We start from the raw sequence: 18,617 nt of genomic DNA on the forward strand, positions 1-18,617 counted from the left end.
CATGTACGAAGTCCAGACTACACCGTGGAAAGAACATGTGAAGAGGCTGTGTGTAGATGCCACATAGAGGGGCCACACAGAGAGGCCACAGGGGCACCATGTAGAGAGGCATCAAGGTTCTGTGGAGACAGAGAGAAGCCTGAGTGTCCCAGTGTCCTGCTTCAGCATCCGTATAACTCTAGCCCAGTTGCCATCTGAGAATCCCCAAATGAGAAGCGCCCAGCTGAGGCCAGCCAACCCAGAGAACCATAAGAGATGACACAGTGGAGGTTGTGTTAAGTCACTACGTTTTGTAGCAATTTGTTATGCAGCAATAGATAATTAAAACAGAAATCCAATGGCCTGGTGTGGTGGCTCACACCTGTAATCCCAGCACTTTGGGAGGCTGAGGCAGGAAGACCACCTGGGCCTAGGAGTTCAAGACCAGCCTGGGCAACGCAGTGAGACCCTATCTCTATTTAAATAAAATAATAAATAAAACCAAAAATCCTAGCTTAGTTCAAAGACATAAAATAGTTACTTAACCTCCCGATGCCTCGTTTCTCAATCTGTAAAATGGAGATGATGATGACAATAATAACACATCTGTCACAGGGTTTTTGTGAAGATTAAAGGAGATCACATATGCAAATCACTCAGTACAATGCAATAGTGTTACTATTAATTTTTACAGTAATTCAGTCCAGTTTAGTGGCACACATTCAAGTTGTCATAAGATAACCAGGCACGGAGATTCAACTGGATGAGTCATAAATTTTAAGTGGAGTTTCTACAAAATGCGGTGGGATCGCTGCCTTCATTCACTCTTGAAATGATTCATTAAACAAGTTTCTGTACAACTCATACGCTCGTAAGAAAAAAATAATAAATACATAAAAGAAGGAAACAAGCAAGACAAAACATGCCCACCGTGCAGTGGGAAGACCGGAAATTCCATCGGAGGCACCAGAATCCAACGAGGCTGCCCTTTAGATTCTGCCCAAGTAGTTGCGAACTTTGGTTTAGAATCATGCAGTGTGAGAGCTGGGAGGAAGTTCGAAGATCATCTAATTCCTCATGAGCACATGAGGAGGGTGAGGGGTTAAGGGGTTTCACAGCTAGTTAATGAGAGAGCCAGAACACACATCTAGGCTCCAGGTTCTTTTGCAAACTTAACATTTGTGGTTGTTCTTTTATTTATTTATTTTTATTTTATTTTATATTTTTGAGATGGAGTCTTGCTCTGTCACCCAGCCTGGAGTGCAGTGGTGCAATCTCGGCTCACTGCAACCTCTGCCTCTCGGGTTTAAGCAATTCTCCTGCCTCAGCCTCCCGAGTAGCTGGGAGTACAGGCACGGCCACCACGCCTGGCTAATTTTTGTATTTTTAGTAGAGATGAGGTTTCACCATATTGGCCAGGCTGATCTTGAACTCCTGACCTCATGATCTGCCTGTCTCGGCCTCCCGAAGTGCTGGGATTACAAGGGTGAGCCACTGCGCCCGGCCTGTGGTTTTTTTTTCTAATTTTATCCATGACTGTTGTTTTTAAAAACACACACACACACACACAAAATATTATGAAACTGGGAAACTTAAAAAGGGAGAGTCCCTTGCAAATTTCAGCTTCTAGAAATTACTACTACTGACTTTTCTGACTCTTAGTTAATAAAGGTCCTTAGGATTACTTTATGAATGCTATTGACATGTGTCCTCATACATCCAGAAGGAAGCATGGTATTCACAGGCAGCAAGAACAGGAAACAAATACCAATTATTTCACTAAAGCCTGAATAGCATGACCTCCATCTCCACCATGCCCTGAGCAAGATCTTCAACCTTACAGACAAGACAATAACATAGTAAGAGGCAGTGTAGCATGATGGTTAGGGACACAGGCTTTGAAGTCACTGCCAGATTCAAATCCAAGCTCAGCTCTTTTTTTTCTTTTATTTTTGAGACAGGGTCTCACTGTCACCCAGGCTGGAGTGCAGTGGCACGATCTCGGCTCACTGTAAGCTCCGCCTCCAGGGTTCACACTATTCTCCTGCCTCAGTCTCCCGAGTAGCTGGGACTACAGGCGCTGGCCACCACACCTGGCTAATTTTTTGTTTTTGTATTTTTAGTAGAGACAGGGTTTCACCGTGTTAGCCAGGATGGTCTCAATCTCCCGACCACGTGATCTGCCCGCCTCAGCCTCCCAAAGTGCTGGAATTACAGGTGTGAGCCACTGCACCCGGCCTCTTTTTTTTTTTTTGAGACAGAGTTTCACTCTTATTGCCCACGCTGGAGTGCAATGACGTTATCTCAGCTCACTGCAACCTCCGCCTCCTGGGTTCCGGTTCAAGCAGTTCTCCTGCCTCAGCCTCCTGAGTAGCTGGGATTACAGACATGCGCTACCACACCCAGCTAATTTTTGTATTTTTAGTAGAGATGGGGGTTTCACCATGTTGGCCAGGCTGGTCTCGAACTCCTGACCTTGTGATCTGCCCACTTTGGCCTCCCAAAGTGCTGGGATTACAGTCCTGAGCCACCGCACCTGGTTTTTTTTTTTTTTTTTTTTTTTTTTTTGGTGGAGTCTCACTCTGTCACCCAGGCTGCAGTGCAGTGGCATGATCTCGGCTCACTGCAACCTCCAATTCCCTGGTTCAAGCGATTCTCCTGCCTCAGCCTCTGAGTAGCTGGGATTACAGGCGCCCGCCACCACGCCCAGCTAATTTTTGTAAATTTTAGAAGAGCTGGGGTTTCACCATATTGGCCAAGATGGTCTGGATCTCCTGACCTTGTGATCTGCCCACCTTGGCCTCCCAAAGTGTTGGGATTACAAGCTTGGGCTGCTGTGCCCGGCCATGCTCTGCTCTTACGAGCTGGGTGTCCCTGAACATTTTATCATCCTTTCTGAGCTTCACTTTCCTCATTTTGAAATCAGAATCAACAATAACACCTTCCACACGGGCTACAGCCAGGGTGAAACAAGCAACTATAAAAGCACTGAGCTCCTGGCTAACACGGTGAAACCCTGTCTCTACCAAAAATATAAAAAACTAGCTGGGTGTGGTGGTGGGCGCCTGTAGTCCCAGCTACTCGGGAGGCTGAGGCAGGAGAACGGTGTGAACCCGGGAGGCGGAGCTTGCAGTGAGCTGAGAGCGAGACTCCATCTCAAAATAAATAAATAAATAAAAAATAAATAAATAAATAAATAAATAAATAAATAAATAAATAAATAGCTAGCACTGAGCATGGGCTCCAGCACATGGGAAGCTCTCTATAATGTGGGTACCACCATCACCTTCTTCATCATTGTCTTCATCTCACCTGGATCATCATCAGATACTCTAGTTCTATGGGAATCTAATATTAGGTCATCCTGACTCTAGTTTACTGTGAAAAGTCTATAAGCTCCTATCATTGAACCTGCGTTTGCAGCTAAAGAAATAAATTTACATCTTATGGCCGGGCGTGATGGTTCACACCTGTAATCCCAACACTTTGGGACGCCAAGCGGGGGTGGATCACTTGAAGTCAGGAGTTCAAGACCAGCCTGGCCAAAATGGTGACATCCCATCTCTACTAAAAATACAAAAATTAGCCAGGTGTGGTGGTGCGCGCCTGTAGTCCCAGCTACTTGGAGGCTAGGGCAGGGGAATCGCTTGAACCCAGAAGGCGGAGGTTGCAGTGAGCCAAGATCATGCCATTGTACTCCAGCCTGGGCGATAGATTGAAACTCTGTCTCAAAAAAGAAAAAAGAAAGAAATTTACATTTTATAACTCAAAGTAGAAGCAACACAGTTTCTGCATGGCAAGAATTCGTAAGACCAAAATATTAAAGGGTGAAAACATTCTATAGGATGACAGCCAAACACACTGAAAAGCAGAGAAACAATGTGTGCAATGGTGTCCTGATACAAGGCAGAGTTCCATGTCCTCTAAGGTCCTGTCCCTCTAAGTTTAATTTTATAAAAACGAGGGCTTTAAAAATATCACATACTTAGTGGGAGAGTTTTCGCATGTGTGGAGACAGAGTATACAGGACTGTCCATCCTTTCTGCTCAATTTTGCTGTGAACCTAAAACTGCCCTAAAAAATAAAGTTCATTAAAGAAAAAAAAAAATCACGGCCAGGCGCAGTGGCTCACGCCTGTAATGCCAGCACTTTGGGAGGCTGAGGCAGGCGGATCACGAGGTCAGGAGTTCAAGACCAGCCTGGCCAACACGGTGAAACCCCATCTTTACTAAAAATACAAAACATTAGCCTGGCGTGGTGGCGCACGCCTGTAATTCCAGCCACTCAGGAGGCTGAGGCAGAAGAATTGCTTGAACCTGGGAGGCGGAGGTTGCAGTGAGCTGAGATTCTGTCACTATACTCCGGCCTGGGTGACAGATTGAGACTCCGTCAAAAAAAAAAAAAAATCACAATCACATACTAAGCTCTCAAGGACATAAAACAAGAGAGAGACCTCATCCAGTTTTTTGTTTGTTTCAGGGACCTGCAACCAAGTTTGTTACCGACCAGTTTCCTGGGCTGTCTAGAACCGAGAGTGTATGGGGTACTAAGCCCGTGCTCTGTCCTCAGGTACCCCTCTTCATGCAGAGCAACACAGAAAAACAAATTTGTAGCACAAAGTACACCCGATTTGCTACAGCTTACGACTAGCCTCATGAATCCTTTTTCTCATTAATTCAAACTTTGCAAAAAAAAAAAAAACACATACTTAAAAATAAATCACTTGAGCACAGAAGCATATCAAGATCTAATATAAACAAACAAAAAACCCAACTTATTTTAACATGCCACTGAAACTGGGCTCAAGTTTTCAAACATCTTATGAAATATTATACTCTCGAGCAGGCTTTTTCTTTTCCTAACTAGAGATGAACGGCAGAGTTCTGATGTGGAAAAGCAATCCATGTTTGTACAGAGAGATGGCATAGGAAAAGTGGTCAAATTTAACTAGTCTGTCCTCATCGAACAGGCGACTACTGTCTTCTCAACATTTCCAAAATAATTCATATATCTGCTACTGTTTATGTCATATGCCTGTTAATTTTTCACGCTAATTTTTAGTGTTCCTGGAAAACCTCACTGTTTGGCACCAAAAATTATTATTGCTATTGTTGTTGTTTTGTTAATTATGTAAGCCAAGCAAATGACGGTGAATTAATTCTGCAATGTTGAGTACTCAATTGGCATGCAGGTACCCAGCCTTCCAAAGGGATGTCCTTCATGTTTCACTAATTTTCGAATGACAGTCGGCTTGCCTAAACTTATCCTTTACATTTAAGAAATTTTGTGGGTTCCTGTCTGCCCAGGGGATTTTTATTACTTGTTTATGCAAACAGCAGGTTGCATAAGAGCCTTGCTGGCTTTTTTTTTTTTTTTTTAAGAGAGATTTCGTAGTTTCCTGGTAACCATTCAGTCATCTATTTCAACACCCTGACATGACATAAAGGCAGACGCGGAACCACACGTTCGCCACACAGACACACGCCTCCTTGCTGGAGCATTCGCTGGGCAAGGCGCTCCATCGGACCAACTAGCCGCACTCATGAATTGGCACCATCCGCAGGATCACTCTCTGGTAATAGACAAGAAGAACTGCTGTGTGTTCCGAGATGACTTCATTGTCAAGGTGTTGCCGCCGGTGTTGGGGCTGGAGTTTATCTTTGGGCTTCTGGGCAATGGCCTTGCCCTGTGGATTTTCTGTTTCCACCTCAAGTCCTGGAAATCCAGCCGGATTTTCCTGTTCAACCTGGCAGTGGCTGACTTTCTCCTGATCATCTGCCTGCCATTCCTGATGGACAACTATGTGAGACGTTGGGACTGGAAGTTTGGGGACATCCCTTGCCGGCTGATGCTCTTCATGCTGGCCATGAACCGCCAGGGCAGCATCATCTTCCTCACGGTGGTGGCCGTGGACAGGTATTTCCGGGTGGTCCATCCCCACCACGCCCTGAACAAGATCTCCAATCGAACAGCAGCCATCATCTCTTGCCTTCTGTGGGGTGTCACTATTGGCCTGACAGTCCACCTCCTGAAGAGGAAGATGCCAATCCCGAATGGCACTGCAAATTTGTGCAGCAGCTTCAGCATCTGCGATACCTTCCGGTGGCACGAAGCCATGTTCCTCCTGGAGTTCTTCCTGCCCCTGGGCATCATCCTGTTCTGCTCAGTCAGAATTATCTGGAGCCTGCGGCAGAGACAAATGGACCGGCATGCCAAGATCAAAAGAGCCATCACCTTCATCATGGTGGTGGCCATCGTCTTTGTCATCTGCTTCCTTCCCAGCGTGGCTGTGCGGATACGCATCTTCTGGCTCCTGCACACTTTTGGCACGCAGAATTGTGAAGTGTACCGCTCGGTGGACCTGGCGTTCTTCATCACTCTCAGTTTCACCTACATGAACAGCATGCTGGACCCCGTGGTGTACTACTTCTCCAGCCCATCCTTTCCCAACTTCTTCTCCACTTTGATCAACCGCTGCCTCCGGAGGAAGATGACAGGTGAGCCAGATAATAACCGCAGCACGAGCGTCGAGCTCACGGGGGACCCGAACACAACCAGAGGCGCTCCAGAGGCGTTAATGGCCAACCCCAGTGAGCCATAGAGCCCCTCTTATCTGGGTCCAACCTCTCATTAAATAACCATGCCAAGAAGGGACATTGTCACCAAGAACGAGGGTCTCTGGAGAAACAGTTGGGCTGTTGCATCGAGTACTGTCACTGGACTCGGCCTAAGGTTTCCTGGAACTTCCAGATTCGGAGAATCCGATTTAGGGAAACTGTAGCAGACGAGTGGGAGACTGGTTGCAAGGTGTGACCACAGGAATCCTGGAGGAACAGAGAGTAAAGCTTCTAGGCATCTGAAACTTTTGCTTCATCTCTGATGCTCGCAGGACTGAAGATGGGCAAATTGTCAGTGTTTGTGCTGAGCAGAGTTGGAGCCAGAGATCTACTTGTGACTTGTTGGCCTTCTTCCCACATCTGCCTGAGACTGGGGGGCTCAGCTCCTGGGGTGATATCTAGCCTGTTTGAAACAGCGGGGATAAGGAGAGCTGAGACTGGAGGGAATTAAGTTGCTCCTGGAGGGAGCCCAGGCATCATTAAACAAGCCAGTAGGTCACCTGGCTTCCGTGGACCAATTCATCTTTCAGACAAGCATTAGCAGAAATGGACTCAGGAAAGAGACTCACATGCTTTGGTTAATATCTGTGTTTCCAGTGGGTGTAATAGGGGATTAGCCCCAGAAGGGACTGAGCTAAACAGTGTTATTATGGGAAAGGAAATAGCATTGCTGCTTTCAACCAGCAACTAATGCAATCCATTCCTCTCTTGTTTATACTAATCTAAGGGTTGAGCACTTGAAACGGCTTCAGGATGGAAAGCTGTTTCCCACCTCTGTTTGCTTTTACCATTAAAAGGAAAACGTGCCGCTGCCCCACGGTTAGAGGGGGGCACGTTCCTCCTGGTTCCTTCGCTTGTGTTTCTGTACTTACCAAAAATCTACCATTTCAATAAATTTTGATAGGAGACACAGTCTGGCATTGCTATGTCTGGGTTATGGTTCACAGAAATGGGCTTCTTACTTAAGCAGAGACCTTTATGGGTTGTTAACTATGTCCTGGTAGAAAACTACTCCACCCTACAAAGTAAGAAAGAGACACAGACACTGGGCTACATCATGAGACAACTAAGCAGAAATTACACCTGTGTCTAAACAAAGATAGAAAGAGCTGGGATTAAAAATAATTTGGGGCCGGGCGTGGTGGCTCAAGCTTGTAATCCCAGCACTTTGGGAGGCCGAGACGGGCGGATCACAAGGTCAGGAGATCAAGACCATCCTGGCGAACACAGTGAAACCCCGTCTCTACTAAAAATACAAAAAACTAGCCGGGCGAGTGGCGGGCGCCTGTAGTCCCAGTTACTTGGGAGGCTGAGGCAGGAGAATGGCGGGAACCCGGGAGGCGGAGCTTGCAGTGAGCTGAGATCTGGCTACTGCACTCCAGCCTGGGCGACAGAGCAAGACTCCGCCTCAAAAAAAAAAAAAAAAAAAAAAAAATTTGGAAGGATAGTACAGATATGATTGCAAGAGCACTTACATTTTATTAGAGTTTGGTGTATATTGCTGTTAGTATTTGTGCATTAAAAAGGGAATCAAGGCGAGGCATGGCAGCTCACGCCTGTAATCCCAGCACTTTGGAGGGGCCGAGGCAGGCAGATTACCTGAGGTCAGGAGTTTGAGACCACCCTGGCCAACATGGCGAAACCCCGCTTCTACTAAAAATACAAGAAGAATAAGCCACGCGTGGTGGTCGCCGCCTGTAGTCCCAGCTACTGGGGAGGCTGGGGGAAGAATTGCTTGAACCCGGGAGGCGGAGGTTGCAGTGAGTCGAGATGGTGCCCCTGCACTCCAGCCTGGGTGACAGAGCAAGACTTCATCTCAAATAATAATAATAAATAATATAAAAAGGGAATCAAGCCAGGCAGATATTTTTCCGTAGGAGGGGGAAGAGCGAGCTTCCTATGGAACAGTTTCAGTTCCCGATTCGGAAAAGGAAAGGAGATGTACTGGTTTGAGTCTGTGATCAGTCCAAGTTTCTGTTACGCTTTCATTTCCAACTCTGTCACTCCTTGATTATTTGGCAAGACAAGGCTTGCTTCAACCTCCTGACATGAACACAGATAAGGAATTTAGAGACGGGCTCTCAGCTCTGAGAGAACGACAGTAAATGAAGAAAGGTGGATGCTCTGGAATTCCCTCTGTGCTTTCAGAGCAGTTGGCTTGTCTGTATCACCAAGCAACGTACAGATAAAAAGCCAAAAGCAAGGATCACCTTGAAGAGGAAGAGATGTCATGGATGAGCTCAGAGGAAAATAGGGATTCCCCCAGCCTCGGAGGCATGAGTCAGTGGGGAGCCTTGTTGTGAAACCCGGATTCTTTCAAGGGATGAGGTGGTTTGGGGTGTATGGACCTCCACAACTCACATTCACTCACTGATTCAGGCATTCCATCCGTTTTTTGTTTTTTGAGACCAAGTCTCGCTCTGTCACCCAGGCTGGAGTGCAGTGGTGTGATCTCCGTTCACTGCAGCCTCTGCCTCCTGGGTTGAAGTGATTCTCCTGCCTCAGCCTCCCCAGTAGCTGGGATTACAGGTATGCACCACGACGCCTGGCTAATTTTTGAATTTTTAGTAGACATGGGGGTTTCACCATGTTGCCCAGGCTGGTCTCGAACTCCTGACCTCAGGTGATCCACCCGCTTCAGCCTCCCAAAGTGCTGGGATTACAGGTGTGAGCCACTGCGCCCAGCCTCGTTCCATCAGTTTTATGTATTAAGCACCAACTGTGTGCCAGGGGCTATTCTGGGTGGTGGAGGTAGAACAAGGAACAAGGCAGCCACAGTCCTCTTCTCATTGAGCTGACTTTTGAGGTGGGGAGGCAGGCAGGAATAAAAAGGGGCCTTGGGGTGGCTGTGGGTGTCATGACCATGGTGGAGTGGGACAATGGGGATAAAAAATAACTGGGGCTGGGGTGACTGGGATGGCTTCTATGAGGCATTGACCTTGAGCTGAGCCATGAATGACTAAACAGAGCAAGCACTGCAAAAGTCTGGGGGAAAGACACGCCAAGCAGAGGGAATGGCAGGTGCAAAGGCCCTGAGGTGAGAATTAGGTTGGTGACTGTGTGTTCATTTCCTGTGGCTGGGTGGCTTGGAACAATAGGAATGTATTCTCCCACAGCTCTGGAAGCTAGAAGTGCAGAATCAAGGTGTTGGCTGGGTTGGTTCCATCCGGAGGCTCAGGGAAAAATCTGTTTCATGCCTCGCCTCACTCCGCGCTTGAGGAGACTGCTGGCACTCTTGGACTTGCCTTGACTCGTAGACGCTTCACTCCAATCTCTGCCCCTGTCACCACATGGCAGTCCCCTCTGTGTCCTCTCCTCTTCTTATAGACACCTGTCTTTTTTTTTTTTGTCTGTTTTTGAGAGAGAGTCTCGCTCTGTCACCCAGGCTGGAGTGCAGTAGCTTGATCTCGGCTCACTGCAACTCTGCATCCCAGCCTCAAGTGATTCTCCTGCCTCAGCCTCTCACGTAGCTGGGATTACAGGCATGCGCCCCCATGCCTGTCTAATTTTTGTATTTGTAGTAGAGACAGGGTTTTGCCATGTTGGCCAGGCTGGTCTTGAACTCCTGACCTCAGGTGATCTGCCTGCCTCGGCCTGCCATAGTGCTGGGATTACAGGTGTGATCCAGCACGCCCAGTCGTAAAGATGCCTGTCTTTATAACCCACTCTAATCCAGGATGCTCTCATCTGGAGATCTTTACCTTAGTTATACCTACAAAGACCCTTAATCCAAATAAGGTTGTATTCTAAGGTTTGGGGTGAACATAGCTTTTGGGAACCAGAACTCAACTGACTATAGTAAGGAACAACGTGGCCAGCACAATGAGTGTGGGGCCTGCCATATAGTGAGGTCGAGATCCCCTTTCAGACAAAAGTAATGAAAGACTTGAGATGAAGATCATACTATATTTAAATGAAAAAGTTTCTAAACAGAATATGATATCCATTTTCTTTTAAAATACGTATATCTGTGTACTTGTGCATGGAACAACAGACTATAAGAACACACACCAGGCTAGGTGCAGCAGCTCACCCCTGTAATCCCAGCAATTTTGGAGGCTGAATCGGGTGGATCATGTGAGCCCAGGAGTTCAAGACCAGCCTGGGCAACATAGCAAGACTCCATCTGTACAAAACATTTAAATATTTAGGCAGGCATGGTGGCACACACATGCAGTCCTAGCTACTTGGGAGGCTGTGGTGGGAGGATCACTTGAGCCCAAGAGTTTGAGGGTGCTGTGAGCTATGATCAGGCCACTGCACTCCAGCCAGGGCAACAGAGTGAGACCTTGTCTCAAAAAAAAAAAAAAAAGAAAGAAAGAAAGAAAGAAAGTGACACTCTGATACTGAGGCTGAGCCATTGGAAAGTATCTTCTACATTTGCTGTGTGTGTGTTTTTGTGCGTGTGAGAGGAGAGAGAGGAAGAGGAAGAGAGAATTTATGTATGTAGATCTGTCTATGTGTCTATATATTGGAAAAGGTGGTTATAATCATATACGCATCTATTTTGCATTACTGCCTTTAAACCTGTCTTACAGCTGTTTATTTTGGGGGCTACCAGTTCTTAAGGTCACAAAAATCATGAGTTCACTCTCTGCTATGTAGACCAGAACTTCCTTGCAGCTCTTCCCAACAATCTCTCATCAAGAGATTATCCCTAAGTCTAGATCCATAAAATCAGGGTGCAAGATCATGTTCATTTCTGATTCTTTGAGCTTCCTTCCCTTTCCAGGTTCATTCTCTTATTTGCCCCACAATGCCTTACCTGAAGTGAGGGTGAAATCGCGTTTGCAAAAATTATAAGTGAGAAAAGTATGATGGTGAAATAGATCTAACCTCACTCCATCTGTCTGCTAACCGCCAAGCTGTCCTTGCTCATTACTGGGTATAGGCCAAACTAACTTTGGGAGGAAATTGTTTATAGTTTAACTTTGAAACAAAGACAGTAACAGCCCTTTCCCAAAATGAACCTCCTTCCTGCCTGAGGGCTAGACTGCCTTTGCAGGACTAACAAATTAGCTATAAGATTAGAAATTATGGTTTAGGAGCCATGCAGCCTCTGGCTGCAAGATTCTGAACCTTCCCAAATTGCTCCTGGGAGTAGCATCACTGTTGCAAAACCTAAAATCAGTGCTTGAGGTATTTTGCAGACCCTGCGCTCTGAGGCACCACCTGATAATCTGGCTCAGCCAGTTCTGCCATCCCACCCAGGAACAGAAGACAGTAAGAAAAACTCACTTTGACCCCTATGATTTCATCTCCAACCCAACCACTCAGCATTCCCCACTTCCCAAGCCCCTACCCGCCAAATTAGCCTTAAAAACTCTGATCCCGAATTCTCTGATTTGAATAATGATAAAACTCTGGTCTCTTGTACAGACGGCCCTGCAGGAATTAAACTTTATTGCAATTCCCCTGTCTTTTTTTTTTTCTTTTGAGACAGAGTTTCACAGGCTGGAGTGTGATGTCACGATCTCAGCTCACTGCAACCTCTACCTCCCGGGTTCAAGCTATTCTCCTGCCTCAGCCTCCCAAGTAGTGGGGATTACAGGCATGCACCACCACGTCCGGCTAATTTTGTATTTTTAGTAGAGATGGGTTTTCGTCATGTTGGCCAGGCTGATCTCAAACTTCTGACCTCAGGTGATCCGCCTGCCTTGGCTTCCCAAAATGCTGTGGTTACAGGCATGAACCACTGGGCCTGGCTCCCTGTCTTGATAGATTGGCTTTGTCTAGGCAGTGGACAAGGAGAACTCCACTGGGTGGTTGCAAATTTGGGGGGGTCATCCAGGACCACCCTTGTGGGTACTTGCCTGAGGTTCGATAGCCCTCCACTAGTGACGGATCTGGAGGGCCGCCCAAGTGGCAATTTAGTTCTTGGACTGGGGGCTAACTGTGGCACCATCTCTACCAGCCAGATGTTGCCAACTCATGGTGCATGGACTCAAATGCAATAAACAGTCCTGGGGAGATGTCCCACACCTGTAGCCCCATCATGGGTGTCTGATTTGGTGAGTATTCTAGGTGCTGCCAACAACCTCATCCTTCTGACTTGTTGGCCTCTCTGATCTCTGACTTGTTGGCTCTAACTGGATCAAGAATAGGGGACTTGTTTGGAGGAACATTCTTGGTGTGTGATTTGGTCTGGAATCTCTGTCTGCAAGTCCTTCTGCTTGTTTATTCACCTGCATGTTTGTGTATGTATAGAAATTGCTGATGGAAAGTCCAACAGGCTCTCCTAGTTTGTCTGGTCTGTCACATTTGCTGATTGAAGGAACTATTAGTGGAAGCGCAACAGGCCTGACTCATGGTGACTTTCCACTCTTCTGGAAGCTGCAGGGAAAGGGAACCCAGAAATCTGGTATGCCAGCAAAGGGAGTAAGAATTTCTGGCCAGCCAGGCTTCTGGTCTCTCTCTGTCTCTCTCTCTCTCTCTGTGAACGGTAAACATCATTGTCTGTCTCCTCTGCAAGGGTTTGATTAATTGAAAAAAGGATTTATAACAGGGCACGGTGGCTCATGCCTGTAATCCCAGCACTTTGGGAGGTTGAGGTGGGCGGATCACCTGAGGTCAGGAAGTTCAAGACCAGTCTGGCCAACATGGTGAAGCCCCATCTCTACTAAAAATACAAAAATTGGCCGGGCGCGGTGGCTCAAGCCTGTAATCCCAGCACTTTGGGAGGCCGAGACGGGCGGATCACGAGGTCAGGAGATCGAGACCATCCTGGCTAACACTGTGAAACCCCGTCTCTACTAAAAAATACAAAAAACTAGCCGGGCGAGGTGGCGGGCGCCTGTAGTCCCAGCTACTCGGGAGGCTGAGGCAGGAGAATGGCGTGAACCCGGGAGGCGGAGCTTGCAGTGAGCTGAGATCCGGCCACTGCACTCCAGCCCCGGCGACAGAGTGAGACTCCGTCTCAAAAAAAAAAAAAAAAAATTAGCTGGGCATGGTGGCAGGTGCCTGTAATCCCAGCTAAAATCCCAGCTACTCAGGAGGCTGAGGCAGGAGAATTGCTTGAACCCAGGAGGCAGAGGTTGCAGTGATCTGAGATCATGCTGCTGCACTCCAGCCTGGGTGACAAGAGTAAGACTCCGTCTCAAAACAAAAAAAAAGCTCTTCAAGAAAACTGGCCTTATAACTTGCATATGCAGTGTCTGTACAGGGTTCCTGACTTGTCGTAAATAAAGAATGTCACTTTCTGACAGGCCCAGAAGCCCAGATTATCTTGGGACCTTGAGAGGAGCAAAATTCTCCCAACTCATACAAGTATATGCAGGCATAGAGAAATCCATGGCTGGGCTAAAGGCTTTAAAAAGTATAAGGGGCCGGGCGCGGTGGCTCAAGCCTGTAATCCCAGCACTTTGGGAGGCCGAGACGGGCGGATCACGAGGTCCGGAGATCGAGACCATCCTGGCGAACACGGTGAAACCTCGTCTCTACCAAAAAAAATACAAAAAAAAAACTAGCCGGGCGAGGTGGTGGGCACCTGTAGTCCCAGCTACTCGGGAGGCTGAGGCAGGAAAATGGCATAAACCCGGGAGGAGGAGCTTGCAGTGAGCTGAGATCCGGCCACTGCACTCCAGCCTGGGCGACAGAGCGAGACTCCGTCTCAAAAAATAAATAAATAAATAAATAAATTTAAAAAATAAAAATAAAAAAAATAAAAAGTATAAGGTGAGATTCCTTAAGGAATGAAATTTCAGCAAAGCCGATTTTATATTTATTTATTTATTTATTTTTTAATTTTTCAGCTGGGGCCTTCTCCCACCTCAGCCTCCCAAGTAGCTGGGACTACAGGCATGCACCACCACACCTGGCTAATTTTTATAGAGACGGAGAGCTTGCCATGTTGCCCAGGCTGGTCTTGAACTGCTGGGCTCAAGTGATTCTCCCACCTTGGCCTCCCAAAGTGCTGGGATTACAGGTGTGAGCCACCGTGCCTGACCAGCAAAGCCAATTTTAAAGAGCCTGTATGGCTCTTTAAAATAATTATTCTTGCCGTACTTTATAAAAATAATCAGGCCAAGTATAATAAGACTAAGACTTATTTCACAATTAAATTTGTCCTACTATTATTTGATTTTAATAAAAATGGGGACTAAAGAGAGAAAAATTATGTTTCAAAAAGCTATAGTACCCCCATTGTTAGATTCTAGTCTTACTCACTGTTCTTGAGTTTTTGTTATTTTCTGCAATTTGGACTAAATCCTGAATTCTTTGTGGCTGCAGTGAGCCGTGATCACACCACTGCACTCCAGCCTGCATGACAGAGTGAGATCCTGTTTCAAAAAAATTAAACTAAATTTTAAAAATTGTTGTGTGTCACAGAGATAACCAGTTTTTCTTGTTAACTGCATCTTTAACTGTGGCTGTCCTGAGGCTAACCTAACTAATGCTCCAAACTAATGTTTTCCACACTAATGCTTTCAAATTTTTCTTCCACTTTTCTGACTTGGACTCAATAAAATTGCTACTACCTTTTTCCTGAGGCCCTGTAAGCTGAAGCTTATTCTTTTAATACAGGTGGCGAAAACATGTCCGATTGCCACTGCCTTCCTGCTCTATAACTAAAGGTATTCTGAGTTGCACATCTGGATAAATTGTGCCCAACATTAACTTTTGTTTTTCTTATATTTCCATAGAAATGCCTCATATTAAAAATCTGCTTGTCTTCATCACATATAGAGGCCTAGCCCATGTGCAATGCCACCTCCTGCTATGGGAAACGGTGTTTAACTGAACTGATTTAGTCCCAGGACTAGGAAACTGATTAAAAATATATGGGGCAGTGTGTTTAAATTTACTCTTTCCTGGCTGACTATAGATGCATTGCCTATGAGTTAGCCCTGATCCACAAGGGGCAGTACCAAATAAAATAAAGTAAAATAAAATAAAATTCACTCATTCTTGTCTATCCCAATATATTTGTCCAACAACCTCTGACCCAAATCTCTCTGCCAGTCACCCCATGTCTGACTGGTTCTTGGAGCTATTCACCTGGATCTCTCAGAGCTTAAGATCAATTCTACAAAGGCTTCTTCTTCTTTTCTTTTTTTTTTTTCTTTTTTTTCATAGACAAAGTCTTACTTTATTGCCTAGGCTAGTCTTGAACTCTTGGGCTCAAGCAATCCTCCTGCCTTGGCCTCCCAAAGTGCTGGGATTACAGGCATGAACCACCACGCCCGGCCTCTACAAAGGCTTCTGAAGCTAGGACTTTCATTCCTTACCCTAGGACTTGTTATATATCTTACAGTTCACTGCTCATTTAAACACTACATTAAAACTCTAAGTAAGAATACTAACACCTTACTTCTGCAAGCCTCAAAACCCCAACTAGGCACCATGAGTCCAGGCAGACAGCTGCAAAGCAATTCCACTCTTCTTACCTTGGGGTCAACACCTGCCCTAACTACACCCCTGCCCGCAGAAAGAAGCTAAAGCAGTCTTCGTCCCTTTTCCATCTCACAGCTTGGTTTCAAGAAAAGGGTTGTTACAGGCCGGGCGCAGTGGCTCACGCCTGTAATCCCAGCACTTCAGGAGGTCAAGGCAGGCGGATCACAAGGTCAGGAGATGAAGACCATCCTGGCCAACATGGTGAAAACCTGTCTCTACCAAAAATACAAAAATCAGTTGGGCGTGGTGGCGCATGCCTGTAATCCCAGCTACTCGGGAGGCTGAGGCGGGAGAAACGCTTGAACCAGGGAGTCGAAGGTTGTGGTAAGCCGAGATCGCACCACTGCACTCCAGCCTGGCAGCAGAGCGAGACTCCGTCTCAAAAAAAATATTTAAAAAAATAAAATAAAATAAGGAATAAGGTTGTTACAAAACCCAAAGTGAGGGTTTGAAACCACCTTTGCAAAAATTATAACTGAGAAAATTTTGATGGTGAAAGAGATCTGATCTAACTGATTCCATCTTGCTTCTAAACTCCAAGCTGTCCTTGTTCATTACAGGGCATAGGCCAAAGTCACTTTGGGAGGAACCTGTTTAACTTTGAAACAAAAGACGATAACAGCCCTTTCCCAAAACAAACTCCCTTCCTGCCATGGAGCTAGACTGCCTTAGCAGGACTAACACATTGGACAGAAGATTAGAAATTATGGTTTAAGAGTCATGCAGCCTCTGGCTGCAAGATTCTGAACCTCCTCAAACTGCTCCTGAGGATAACGTCACTATTGTTAGATGTAAGATCAGTGACTGAGATATTTTGCAGACCCTGTGCTTGATGGATCAGCTGGCACCACCCAGATGGATAAACTGGTTGATCTGGTCTTGTGGCCCTCACCCAGGAACTGACTCAGGACAAGAGGACATCTTTGACTCCCTGTGATTTCATCTCCAATCTGACCAATCAGCACTCCCCACTTTCTGAACCCCTATCGGCCAAGTTATCCTTAAAAACCCAGATCCAGGCCGGGCGCAGTGGTTCATGCCTGTAATCCCAGCACTTTGGGAGGCTGAGGTGGGTGGATCACCTGAGGTCAGAAGTTCGAGACCAGCCTGGCCAACATGGCGAAACTCCATCTCTACATAAACACAAAAATTAGCCAGGTGTGGTGGCATAAGCCTGCAGTCCAAACTACTTGGGAGGCTAAGGTAGGAGAATCACTTGAACCCGGGAGGCAGAGGTTGCAATAAGCTGAGATCGTGCCACTGCTCTCCAGCTTGGGCGACACAGCAAGGTTCTATCTCAAAAAAAAAAAAAAAAAAAACCAAAAAACCAAAAAAAACAAAAAACAGATCCAGCCGGGCACAGTGGCTCATGTCTATAATTCCAGCACTGTGGGAGGCCAAGACAGGCAGATTGCTTGAGTCCAGCAGTTTCAGACTAGCCTGGAAACTGGCAAAATGCTGTCTCTACAAAAATGCAAAAATTAACGAGGCACAGTGGTGTGCACCTGTGGTCCCAGCTACTCAGGAGGCTGAAGTGGGAGGATCACTTGAGCCCAGGAAGTCAAGGTTGCAGTGAGCTGTGAACATGCCACTGCACTCTAGCCGGGGAGACAGAAACCTTGTCTCAAATCCTCCCTTCCAGTCCTTGAGTTTTTGAGGAGACTGATTTGAGTCATAATAAAATGTCAGCCTCCCATACAGCTAGCTCTGCGTGAATTAAACTTTCTCTATTGCAATTCCCTTGTCTTCATAAGTCAGCTCTAGGTAGTGGGCAAGGAGAAGCTACTGGGTTGTTATAGGGGGATCTAAATGGTACCCCACATTCAGGCACAGACACATCACAAATCCTTCAGATGACATTTGGTTTCATTTTCTTTTTTTTTTTTTTGAGGCGGAGTCTCGCTCTGTCGCCCAGGCTGGAGTGCAGTGGCCGGATCTCAGCTCACTGCAAGCTCCGCCTCCCGGGTTCCCGCCATTCTCCTGCCTCAGCCTCCCGAGTAGCTGGGACTACAGGAGCCCACGACCTCGCCCGGCTAATTTTTTTTTTTGTATTTTTAGTAGAGACGGGGTTTCACCGTGTTAGCCAGGATGGTCTCGATCTCCTGACCTCGTGATCCGCCCGTCTCGGCCTCCCAAAGTGCTGGGATTACAGGCTTGAGCCACCGCGCTGGCCAGGTTTCATTTTCAAAACACTTTCTTATTACAATCTATCCATCCACTGGCCTTGCTGCTAACTATAGCAGTTGTCTTTGCAGTGGTCTGTCAACCACCTAACCCTTTTCTTTCCCCACTTTCCTTCTGTAATCAGAGATTGAGGTGAGGAATTGGTCATCTGAGAAGTCCTGGACATGGGTGGTGTTTGGTGGAGCCACCATTGATTAGAAATTGACCATTTACCAACCAAGGGCTACGGGTTGCCATCTGCACACCCATCTTTTGGTTCAAATTGGCAATTTCTTCAAACTGGAACTGAAACTCTGATGAAATTCTTTGATGATTGAGGCTGAGACTATTCATGTTACTGGCAAACTTCCTGAGAAGGAAATTCCACTTTTTTCCCTCATTATAGTGACACGATGTCTTACTACGGTTGCTTAACTCAAGGTCCTGAGGGATGCGAGTACCTGA

The 18,617-nt window shown here is 46.5% G+C and overlaps 1 protein-coding gene across 1 annotated transcript; it reads left to right on the top strand.

Annotated features, from left to right (window-relative positions):
* The first annotated feature begins 5,366 nt into the window (after window positions 1-5,366).
* HCAR2 (hydroxycarboxylic acid receptor 2) lies at window positions 5,367-7,508 on the top strand. Its single transcript, XM_033220273.1, has one exon. The coding sequence runs from the start codon at window positions 5,522-5,524 to the stop codon at window positions 6,578-6,580; it is 1,059 nt and encodes a 352-aa protein (XP_033076164.1). The 5' UTR covers window positions 5,367-5,521; the 3' UTR covers window positions 6,581-7,508.
* The last annotated feature ends 11,109 nt before the right edge of the window (window positions 7,509-18,617 follow it).

The sequence above is a fragment of the Trachypithecus francoisi genome, unplaced genomic scaffold (genome assembly GCF_009764315.1).
Source record: "Trachypithecus francoisi isolate TF-2019V2 unplaced genomic scaffold, Tfra_2.0 Lachesis_group11, whole genome shotgun sequence".
Classification (NCBI taxonomy): Eukaryota; Metazoa; Chordata; class Mammalia; order Primates; family Cercopithecidae; genus Trachypithecus; species Trachypithecus francoisi.